The following is a 12,942-nucleotide window of genomic DNA, read 5'->3' as shown; positions in this document are numbered from 1 at the left end:
TCTGACCAATTAACAATAAAGTCTGACCTAACTTATTTTTGACCTGTAACTGAAGTTTAACATTAAATATGACATTTAATTTATATAAGTGTTTAATATAACTACTGTATTTCTATATAGTGACTATCGAATTAAACATATATATTATTGACTTAATTAATAGAATAATAACATTAAAAATAAAATAAATATTTGCAAGATTCGCATCTCTCTCTGTATATATAGAAGTTATAATCCTTCAGACATAAAGTCCGAAGCCATACATATATATTATTATAGCAAGAAATTAAGGCGAATAGCTTGAGGGAATTAAACTCTTATTTATTGCTAATAGGGTTTAATTAATTTATATATGGAAGCCATGGATGAGATGCTCCTAGCTAATTGGGTTAATCTTCATCAATCTTCCATAAACGTGCCCTCATCTTACTTGCAACCACCGGAAACTAGACCAGGTACACTCTTCATCTCTTCCGGTAACACCATTCCGGTCATCGATCTTGGGGGACATCATCATCATCATGCTGACATCATCATAAACCAAATTTTGAAAGCTTCTGAGGAGTATGGATTTTTCCAGGTATATATACATCCATGCATTTCTTTCATTTAATTTCCTCTTTACCGTGTACCTAATTATTCTATATATTTATTATATTGATTAAACTATTATTTTTATCCGTAAGAATTTTCAAGACTAAAAAATTTAGCCATGAATGAAACTAATTTTATATTTATAAAATATATTTTCTATAAACAAAATTATTTGAGTGTTGATTTTGTTCATAGGCACATTTGTTACCCTTTTGAAAGTTTTATACGTAAAAATGTTAATTTATTTATTTTTTGTGAATATATACAACGTTAATTTTATTTTATGAATAAATTTTTTAATGTTCTAAATTTTATAAATAGAAATAATAGATTATATAGTTAATACAAACTTAATCAAATTGGGTTAGTCGCTAATAAGTTATAGTTCAAATGACATAATCTCTTTGTATTCACTAAAAAGATTGTGGATTTGAGTCTCTTTATTTTTGGTAAAAAAAATGTCAATGAGTTATACTCAAATGACATAGTCTCTCCATACTCACCTAAGAGGAAGTCGTATTGACTAATGACAAACTTTTAAATGAAGTTCAATATCACGGTGGATTAATTTTTGGTACAGTAAGAAATAAAAAAAGTAGTTAATACAAACTTTAAGCAAAGATAGAACCTATAGCTATTGATGAATAGCTAGCTTTTATGATAAGGTGACTGTTATGATGTCTAAAAGTGTTTGTCTAACTTACCAAAAAAGGTTAAAAATTAATATTTAATTTAAAAAATATAAAAATAAATAATTATTAAATATTCAAAAATTACTATAAAAAATAAGTTAGACACCAAATTATAAACACTATAGAACTCACCATATGATAAATCCAAGATCTCTCTTTCAAGGTTTTTTTTCTTTCTTTTTTCCATTTTCCCCTACCTCACAATTAAGTACGTAGTAACGCATGGCTTCATGGAACAAGCAAGTTAGAAATATTTCATACTAAGCATACACACATACGACATAGTTTGAATTAAAGAGACTGAATACTAAATAGGAAATTACAACTTAATTCATAATTAATTCAACATCTCATCAAGTCATGATCAGAGGGAGAGAGGCTCAATTAATAATGTCAATTCAAGTTGGAGAAGAGTAATTTAATTTTACTAATTTTATATATACCAAATAGAAAGAGAAGAGAAATAACATTCATATAAATTTGTTTTCTAATGTATCAACTTGTTCAAATAATTAACCAATTATTTTAATGAAATGGTGCCTTATTTTCATACGTGGTAAAAAGTATGGCTAGGTGGTATCGTAGGGGAGCAGGTAAGTTATATTGCATCATATTCCGGTGGTCGCATTAAAAGGTGTGATAATAAATGATAGTAATATATATCTATTAATTTCACGTTCAAACTACAAATATTAATCAATTACAGGAAAAAATTAAAATAATATTAATTTCTCTAAAAATATGGCTAAATGATATTGTATTATTCTAACCACAATTTCATGTGTATTTTGCTTTAAATGGTATTAGAGTATAAATAACATTATAAATCCAAATTTTTTTATTAATCAAATCTAATTAAATTAATCTGATTTAACATAACAAAAATTTAGTTATAGTTAATATTATTTTAAATTTTATTATTTAACATAATTAAATTTGATTCATAAAAAAATTTAAATATGTAATATTATTCTTAAAATACTTAGAATAGATTAGATATTAGAGTATAATATTAGTGAATCAAATTAATATAGTTAAAGGTTAGTATATAGTAGGTATAGATAGTTGTTAGTATTATAATTATAATTATCAGTATAAATATGCATACCAATTATTACATGAGATGAAGAAATTTAATAAACACATTTCTTTCAATTTCTGTCTTAATAACTTGGTATTAAAAGTAATATTTTTATAATTTTTTTTTTCAGTATCTTTTTTTTTTCGATTTGATCATTCTTTAGACACTATTTCTTGTAAATCACCACATTTTTTATTCTTGTTTTTTTAATTTCAGTGGAAGAAATTTCGCCACCTAACTCTTTTATATACTCGGTTTTATTATCGTTGTTTTTCTGCTTCATTTCAGCAAACTTCTGTCATTTTTTGTCTTCACCAATCGACCTATCCTTACTACCACACTATTGCGAGTCCAACGCACCCAAAACTACCACTATCAGAGGTCGCACACGCCTACACACACTTCTAAAAGACTGTTGACTTCATCTCTCCATCAACTTTCGAGATTTATTATCTACTATAACGTCTGTTTAAAAGATTAATGATTCTGATTTTATTTCGTCTATACTGTTCGATCAGAGTACCAAATAAATGGTTCTGATCTTGCTGACAAGGATTACCCGCAAACAAATGGATCTAGATTCGACCCATTTTTTTATCCGTGTTTCATTTGCCCACTGACTCAGCAACCTGACGTGTCATATCCTCTTCTCATGTACTGTCATGTGTTAGTGCATTGCTGAAGTGGCATCTAATGTGTCAGTTGACATGGCACTCTATGATCTCTAAGTCAGATGGATATGAAAAATGCTTTTTTTTAACGATTACTAGAAAAAGAAAGTCTACATAAAACCTCCTTCAGAATATCCTTCTTCTCCTAATAAAGTTTATCTTCTTCGCAAGGCACTCTATGGTCGTAAGCAAACTTTTCGAGAATTGTTTGAAAAGTTTATTTTAATAATATTGTCTGCAAACTCGATTTCACTTGCAGTTCTCACGATAATGCTTTTTTCATTTGCAAGAGTGACAAGGGTGTTGTTCTCCTACTGTTATATGTTGAGAACATGATCATTACTGAAGATAATGTTGATGACATGACTGGTCTTAAAGCAAGCTTTTACAACCACTTTGAAATGAAAGATCTTGGATCACTTAGTTATTTTTTTGGTCTTAAAGTTATCTCGTCAAATGATGATATCTATCTTTCTCAAGCAAAGTATGCATCTGATCTACTTGCTAGGGTTGTGATAATTGATAGTCACACAAAATCTACTCCTCTTGAGCCTAATGCTCGATTTACTCTTATTGATGGAATTTGTTTGGATAATTTTACTCTCTATAGGCAGTTGATTGGTGGTCTTGTCTACCTAACTATTAATCGACCAAATTTTGTCTAGGTTGTTCATGTTAGCCAATTTTTATCGGCACCACGTACTACTTATTACAGTATTGTTCTTGGAATTTTTCGCTATATTAAAGGTACTATGTTTTAGAATCTTCATGTTTTGTTCAAATTTTTTTAACCCTTCAAGCATATTCTGATGTTGATAGGGCTGGTGATCTATTCCATTGATCACTGTTCTACTACAGGTTATTGTTTGTTTCTTGACGACTCTCTAATTTCTTGATGTGCTAAAAAATAAATTTTTATTGCTCGATCAAGCATAGAAGCATAATATTGTGCTCTAGCTGATGTTTTTACTAAATCATTAAATTCATTGGCTCCTTGAAAATTTGAGAACTATATAATCTTTTTTCACTGATTTTTATTATGATAACAAAAATGTTATTCAGATTATCTATAATAATATCTTTTATGAGTACCTCAAACACATTAAAAATAATTGTCATTTTGTACAATAACTATTTTTTATTAGTGCTATTTGTCTAATTGATATTGGGACTATAGATTAGACAGCTGATATTTTTACCAAAATATCATTATCTTACATATTTTTAAAATCTAGTATTCAAATTCAAAATAACCTCTTTAACTCCCATTTGAATTTAAGAGAGTATATATATTAGAATATTATATTAGTGGATTAAGTTATATATCAGAATATAATATTAATAGACTAGGTGTCTAGGTTAATATAGTTGAAGGTTAGTTAGTGCAGTAGATATGAAATTGTTAATATTATAATTAGAATTATCAGTATAAATATGTGTATTAATTGTTGTATCTGGATGAAAAAATTCAATAAACCTATTTCCTTTCTATAACTAATTGAAACATTATATTCATGTAATAGTATATCTATATAATGGCTAATTAATCCAAATCCATGTTTGAAGTAGGTTATCAACCATGGAGTTAGCAGAGATTTAATGGATGATGTGCTGAATATATTTAAAGAATTTCATTCCATGCCATCAAAGGAGAAGTTAAATGAGTGCTCAAAGGACCCAAATAGAAGTTGCAAACTCTACACAAGTGGTGAGAACCACAGAAGAGATGCTGTTCATTATTGGAAAGACACATTAACACATCCTTGTCCTCCTTCAGGAGAATACATGAAATATTGGCCTAATAAACCATCAAATTACCGGTAAATTTTAATAAACTTCCATATTTCATACTTATATTATTACAATTACTATACTAACTATTATATGCACCTAATATAAAATTTAAGAGGGATGCTAGGAGTCAGTAATTTTTGTGACTTGTAGTTATTAAATAGCCATCAATAATGATTTTAATGGTGTGAGATTGATGTAAAATTTTATTCAATGGCTCACTTTTCCTTACTGGTTACATGTTGGTCAGAATTTAATAAAGTTACTGACCTCTAGACTTTTTCAAAATTTAATTGGGACCTTATAGAATTTTCAATTTTCGATTATTATACTATTTTATTCTTTTTAACAAACATACTTGATTATTGTAAGAATGTCCCAAAGATTTTCTCAAATAACACTTCTTTTATTGTGTCATATTTTATTTGGTATTTACTTTGAAGAAAAGTTTTAGACTTTTAGTATCTTCCTGTCTTTGACGTGGTCAATTTCATTAATTTGGATCTGATGAAGGTGATTTTATGTGTTTAAATTGATTACGGCTGCATATAATAATAGTATAATATATAAAATTAAAATTTATTGCTTGCATCATAAGAAAACTTGAATCGCATCACAGTCATCGCTCACAATAGATAGGATGACAGTGAAATGGTGTAGAAATTAACGTGAACATCATTTAAAAAATCCACCCCGATATATTAATTAAATTTTCCACAAGGTTAATCAATTACTTAGATACTATAACTTTGAATTAATATACCACCATCGCCTATCATAATCAACCCCCTCCTCATAAAACATTAAAAATTGAATGGTCCACATACAATATTAAAAGTCGGGATCAATTTTACTTCTATCTTAAGTTATGTTTTTATTTCTAAATTTTTATGGGGAAAATATAATTGTTGTAGTGAAAATATAACAAAGTTATGTTTATAGGTTCTCATTTTTTTTAGGAAGTCACTCGCATAAAAATATTTAAAATGTCTTTTTTTTTAAGTTTGTTTTAGTAATTAAAATTTAAACTATGTTATTTTGGTCAAAATTATATTAAATAAATTAATTTTGTCAAAAAATTGATAAACTATATCTTGAATCGGTCTAAATTAATATTTTTTTTATAAAAAATAACTACAATATTTCTATTATAAAAAATGATTAAAATGCTCTTATTGTTATTTTATATATATATTTTTGAGAACTCTAAATTTTAATCTTTTTTTTTTCTGTATCATTATAGGGTTAGAATTTATTAGGATTTTCATATATATAATAGGAGTATTCAGTCATTTTTTATAATAGAATTATTATAATATTTAAAAAAATATATATTAATTTAAATTAGTTCAAATAAAAATATTAACCATTTTTATCTCAATAGCTCCTTTTTTTATTAGAAGTACAAAGCTCATATGAGTATGCATAGAACAAATCGCAATTTTTATTTTAAGCATAATTTTTATCGCAAATAAGACACATGGACATTCTAAGAAAGAAATTAAAAAATCCTTTTAAATTCAAAATACTAAAAACAAAATTAAAATTTTGCCATTTTTTCATAAGTGAAAATCCTTCATTGGTTGTTCATCATTATCCTCCATGCCCTGATCCAACTCTAACATTGGGATTAGCCAAACACCGTGACCCTTCCATTATCACAATTCTGCTTCAAGACAAAAACGTTCGTGGACTTCAAGTTCTCAAGGATCATGAATGGTTTGGTGTTGATCCTATTCCCTATGCTTTTGTTGTTAACATTGGCCTCCTTTTACAGGTAATTTTTTTTTTCAATTAACGTTTCTTTTATAAATTTTAGTTTTCATTTTTCATTATTTGTGCTAATTTTGGGTAGCTTTCATCAATATAATATTGTTCTCCCCACTTCCTAGCATTTTTTTTGCCCTTAAATTTTGTTATTATCATATTTTTATAATATAGGGTCTAACTTTGAACTCAATATACTATTTAATTAACCCATATAAATTTAAGTCTGGTCAACATAATATTAGTTTTTATTATGCTAAATTTGTATGTGATTAATTTTTTTTTGTTAAATTACTTTTTTCTAAAAATTTAAATTAATAAGAATGATACATAAATAATTATATCTCTAATTAATTATATGAACTTTTGCATAAATCTTTTTTTATTTGTTTTATGATAAAAAATTTTTAAGTTATAAAAGTTCTAATATTATATTAATATTAAAATTGAGTGAGTGTAAGGCCATTCATCAAAAACCAATAAATTGGTTAACCAATTAAAAAAGACTTAATCAAATTTTAAATAATCGATTTTTTAGAATGATTCATAAGTTATAACCAATTTTGAAAAGAGGTTAACCAAATTGATAAAAATGGGTTTTTAAGCTGGTTCAAACCGGGTTCAATGAATTGGAATTCTAAATTTAATGTTTTAATTAGTCATTAATGTTTATAACTAATCGACTAAGTTATTTTTCTTCTCAAACAACTGAATTTAATTAAATAACGTTTTTGTTTACTGATACCCAGATAATTAGTAATGGAAGGTTGATTGGTGCGGAACACCGGGTTGTGACAAATTTAAGGAATGCACGAACATCTGTTGCTTATTTCATGAACCCATCAAAAGAAAGCATCATAGAACCTGCAAATGATTTATTGGTCAACGGAACCACCCAACAAACTATATACAAATCCATGTCATATGAAGAGTTTCGTACAAATTTCTTCCACAAGGGTCCCAAATTTGAATCAGAGTTACATAACTAGTTTTGCCTCTTAATTAAAAAGTGTCTCTCAAGATATATAAGGTGAAAATTCAGGTGCAGTCGACTTTACATGAAGTTGTACCTCAAAGTCGTTAAATGATTTGATTGATTTGACTAAATTTTCATATATAATGACTCTGAGGTATCAATTTCATATGAAGTCGACTTCACCTAAGTTTTCATCGATATATAATCCAAATTCATGTGTGATCTCTATGTAGGTATTCCCTGTTCATTTTTTAGGACAAGTATATGCAAATTTTGATACACTCATACTATATATACTTACCATATATACTAGCTAATCGTTTTGTAAACTTCTATATGGTGTGTTTGTAATATAATATAAGTTGATGAGCTTTGAAATTGATCCTGAGAAATTTGATTATTAGTAAATGTTATAACACACTTTATCATATAAGCTAAATTTGATTATGATGATGCACACATTTGCAAAATTATTTTATTATATTATTATGTAATTAAATATTATTATTTTTATGATGATTTGCGTATTGAAAAACTATCTACATGTATCTCATTTTAATAAGAAGTTTAGTGGCGAAAAAAAATTTCCAGTATGAGGATGTTTAATAATGAAAAAAGAATAAGATATTTTATTAGCAGTTTTAATAGTTCGTCTCAATTATAAAAATTTATACATGTAATATATATTAATTAAAAAAATATAAAAAATTAACTTTTAATTAGTTAATATTAATCCATTTTAATGTTTGAATTTTAATTATAAAATAATTTAAAAAATAGTTAGTTGATGTTGGTTTTAAAAAAATTGGTTATTTAACATTACCTTAATTAAAATTAATGACTAAAATTACTGGAAGACCAGTATTTTTAAAATATTTAAAAAAATTTCAAAAATTTAATAGTTCAGTGCATCAAAATTTAACTCAAAATAAAATTCGAATATTAGTAGTTCAATATCGAAACTAAATAAAATAAAAAAAATTCTCTAAAGTGATAATGTTAGTAAAGGAGTAAAGTAATATTTTAATCACCTTTAAATTTGTAATATTTATTATTTATAAGTCTCATTATCTTGATCAAAGAGTGACGATTAATAATATAAATTAACTCATTTTTTTCTTTAAAAAATAGATCAAATTAAGGTTAATAAACAATCCATGATGAATCCCTAAATAGGGCTTTGATGAAATCTTTCACCTCAATCATCGTAATTGACATGCAATTTTTTTTTTCTCCATGATATGCCTTTGGGTAACATATATACTTTTCATGCATAAAGAAAGTTTACAAAAGGATAGGCAACATGTTGTCATCATTTTTGTGCTGAAAATCATTGTTCCATATCCTCTCTTGGATTTGCTTTTGTTGTTAGCTCTAGAAGTTTGAGAAGACAAGGAATAATACCGTGGATTCCTCGAATGACAGTTGAAAAACTTTAAACTTAAAATAATGTTAAAAAATATATATGGAACTTTACCAAACCCGCAAGTTGTCGGTTACTTTTTAGAATGAATTATTGTTACAATTCGTTTACAATCATTGATAAATAAGTTATGTTCATAATGATCATCATTATTGTATGAATTATATATATTATTAAGAATTATACGATTCTCATTCATAAATATTCTTAACTACAAAGGCTGTGCCCAGCTAATTATATCAGAATGATGATGATGATTATGTACCCTTTTTTTCATTTAATTTTGGTATATAGTACCTTAGTATATACGAAGACGAAAGTTTTAAAATAATTATTATCCAATTTTATATATATAACTTGTACAAGCTTGTTAAGACCGTATTTGTTTCTAAGAATAAGATAAGACAAAACACTGAAAACAAGAGATAAGGGATAGAGATATAAATTTTTGTATTCTTGTATTCTGTTTGATGATAAATTAGAACAAATTATAAAAATTTAATTTATTCTCATTTTTTCATTTAAAAAATTTGGGACAAAAAATATAATTATAAAAAATTAACAAGAATAACAAAAAAAAAATAAAAAATAAATTATGTCTTTTGTTAATGTCTCCGTTTTTTTTATCAAAATAGACAAAATATATTAATTTAGTATCTTTAGACACATTATTTCTGTCTATATTTTTTTATTAAACATAATTTTATATTGCTGTATTTCCATTTCAATTTCTTAATCCGTAAACAAATCCAGTCTAATTTCTCAAAATAAAGTAAGATGTGCATCCACATGCATCAATAATTAGGAGAAAAAGAAAAAGAGAAGCCAAACTATTTCCTACTATTTTATTATTTACTAATAATATTATATTATTCTAATGCATCGATTTCTTTTTAATTTCAATAACTGGTTGAATTAACTTGTCAATTGATAACAATGTAATTCTATCATTTTTTATAATATTTATTTATAATTATTTTGAAATAAAGTTCAAACAAACCATTCATCATTTTTCAGCAATAAAATATCTATTTCTCATAATGGCAATATGGTTTATTTTCTTTTTGGGGTAGAGATAATCACAATGTGATTATTAATTATTATAATTCAATTAATTGATAAATAATTTTGATAACAATTATTTATTGAAGCAGATCATGATGGTGAGGTGGTGGCCTTATAATTTTAATAGACTTTAAAGTCTTAAAATTATAAGTCAAAGTGTACATATACTTTTATGTATATGATAATAAACTTTCCCACATGGCAACCAACACATATATTATTAATTATATATTAAGTGACGCCTTTAACATTTTAATAGTAAAAAATTTCATCTTTCATACATAATAATTATAATGAGGTCTTTTATTTTATATTTTTTTATTTTTCGTCAATCCATATATTAAGGGATACAAGCAAGAATTAAACTTCTCAATGCATGCTTCACACAAAATTATTGGTGCACAAATTCAGGAGAACATGGATCAAATGCTTGTATCTAGCTGGTTTCATCTTCATTCCTCAGTGCCCTTATCCTATGTGCAACCACCGGAAAGTAGACCCGGCACGGCTGTTGTTGCTTCCGGCAAGACAATTCCGGTGGTGGATCTCGGAGTTCATGATCATGTTGAAGTTCTTGGTCAAATTTTGAGAGCTTCCGAGCAATATGGATTTTTTCAGGTTTAATTTATTGTATTCAAGATTATTGCCAATAAATTGCCACTTTCTAGTTTACATAATATTTTCTCTCTTCTTGAATAATCTCACATATATGTATTTGAAGTGGATGTTTAATTTAGCTTAAATTTTGGAGAAGTAGTGTTGCTTTATTTATAACTTATAAGCTTGATTTTTATTTGCATTATTCTTGGTGTAAGGTTTATTTTTTTTATCTATTTTTTACATTATGAACACAAATAGTCAAATATATCATTTTTTTCCTGTGTAAAATTATTTTCATAACTGTGAAAAAAATTACATTTGATTATATAAAACTTTGCTAAATATATAACTGTGAAATTGTCACAAAATTCCCCCAAAACCGCCGCTATTTGTCCCTGGTGGTGTAGTGAAATATGAGGGCTTAGCCACATGTTTCATTTTTTGTGATGACAAGAAAAACAAAAAATTTAATTATTTTATTGTTCTTTGTAATTTTACCAAATTTATAATTAAGTTTTTATATTTTTTTATCTTTTAAACAAGTTCTTATATTATTTTAAATTTTATAATTAGATATTTTTAGTGTAAAAAATTTATTAGATAATTGAATTTTTTTTTTAAATTGAATATATCCATAACTAAGACCTAATTAAATTTTTTACTATATATTTTTTAGAAAAAATAATAAGAATCTAATTATAAATTTAGTAAAATTATAAGAAACGAGTTGAATAATTAAACAAAAAAAATGTGCATATTAATTTGTTTATTAAGATGAAAGTAATGGATTTGATTTTGTAATTAGGTTATCAACCATGGAGTTTGTAATGAGTTGATAGAGGATACAATAAATGTATTGAAGGAATTCCACGGCATGCCAGCAGAGGAAAAGATGAGAGAAAGTTCGAAGGATCCAAATGGAAGCTGCAAACTGTATTCAAGTCGTGAGATTAATAACAAAGATGCCATTCAGTTTTGGAGGGATACTTTGAGACACCTTTGTCCACCTTCTCGTCAATTCATTCACTTTTGGCCTCAAAAGCCTTCAACATATCGGTATATCATTCATTTCTTTTCTTTTTATTAAACACCAATTTTTTATTTCATCAAACATCCAAATTATTCCTCAAAAACTTTTTATATCAAATACGTTGCTCACTAATAAATTTTCTTTCGAAAATATTATTTGTCCTTTAAATTTCAGTTTTTAATTTGGTCGGCCTTTAAATTTAATAATATATTATTTTAATTTTTCATATCTATTTTTAGTACCGGTTGTTCGAAAAATTTGAAAAATTACATGCTTTTTATTTTTTCTTTCTTCTAAATGTTAAATAAAAGACAATTTTAAAAAAAATACTTAGTTCCGCCGTTATTTTTTAGAATTTTTCAATAATTATTCTCATCAGATAGATTAATTTTTTTTATTATTTAAAATAAAGATTTATTTGTTTTATAATGATATTCTTTTCATTTAATCATCTTATAATAAAAGTGTTAAAGACTTATATTTAGTTGAAAGTAACGAAAAAACTAATTTGTTCGACGAAAATAATTTTTAGAATTTTTAAAAAGTAAAAATTTATCATAGTCTAAAATTTTTCAAGAATCAATTTAAATATTTAATTACTCTTTTTATTTTCACTAATGAATTTTCTCCGATTCTCAAATCACCTCCCTTCCATCATGATGCTGATGCGGAAGGAGAATTAGAAATAAAACTTTCACCTTAATTAAAGTTATAACTAAAACATTATTAATAGTAGGTTTTGCTAATTTATTAATCTATAATTAAAATATTAATAGCATTCTTAGAAATTTAGTTACAAATATACGATTCGAGCTTAAATATTCTAGGTTTGAAGGTTTGGTTTTGGTAGCTTGATGAACGAAATGACGATGACGATATGATGTCATTTACTTGTTTTGAATTTCTTCTCATCACGAAATGAAATTTTATTTAATATATTCTCTTTAAGGTCACATTTAAGTGAATATAAATTGCAAAACCTTCACATCAATCACTATATATTCATATGAATCCATCGATTCGTATCAGATATGCTTTCATTATTGTGGAATTTGATGTATTGGTTGACAATGATTTAATTTTATTTAATTTTATTATTTTTCCTAATGGCTGATTATTCTATTTAAAAATCATGTCATATATCATAAATCAAATTTCTGATTCCATTTCACTCTTTCTAGAAACGCAACCAATGTTAATTTTAGAATTGTTTCCATTTTTCTCAACAATAACAAAGAAATTTCCTTAATTT

General features: G+C 25.8%; 1 protein-coding gene and 1 pseudogene across 1 annotated transcript in view; both read left to right on the top strand.

Annotated features, from left to right (window-relative positions):
• The first annotated feature begins 250 nt into the window (after positions 1–250).
• On the top strand, positions 251–7,638 carry LOC107486365 (protein DOWNY MILDEW RESISTANCE 6-like; annotated as a pseudogene).
• A 2,783-nt stretch (positions 7,639–10,421) lies between these two features.
• Positions 10,422–12,942, top strand: part of LOC107486366 (protein DOWNY MILDEW RESISTANCE 6) — a 4,612-nt gene continuing 2,091 nt past the window's right edge. The window contains exons 1-2 of the mRNA XM_016106900.3: positions 10,422–10,678; positions 11,466–11,716. Coding sequence (XP_015962386.1) covers positions 10,433–10,678; positions 11,466–11,716 — 497 coding nt within the window. The 5' untranslated portion in view covers positions 10,422–10,432. The remainder of the gene's footprint in view (positions 10,679–11,465; positions 11,717–12,942) is intronic.

The sequence above is a fragment of the Arachis duranensis genome, chromosome 4 (genome assembly GCF_000817695.3).
Source record: "Arachis duranensis cultivar V14167 chromosome 4, aradu.V14167.gnm2.J7QH, whole genome shotgun sequence".
NCBI lineage: Eukaryota > Viridiplantae > Streptophyta > Magnoliopsida > Fabales > Fabaceae > Arachis > Arachis duranensis.
The sequence above is the reverse complement of the archived record's forward strand: the minus strand, read 5'-3'. Positions and strand labels throughout refer to the sequence as shown.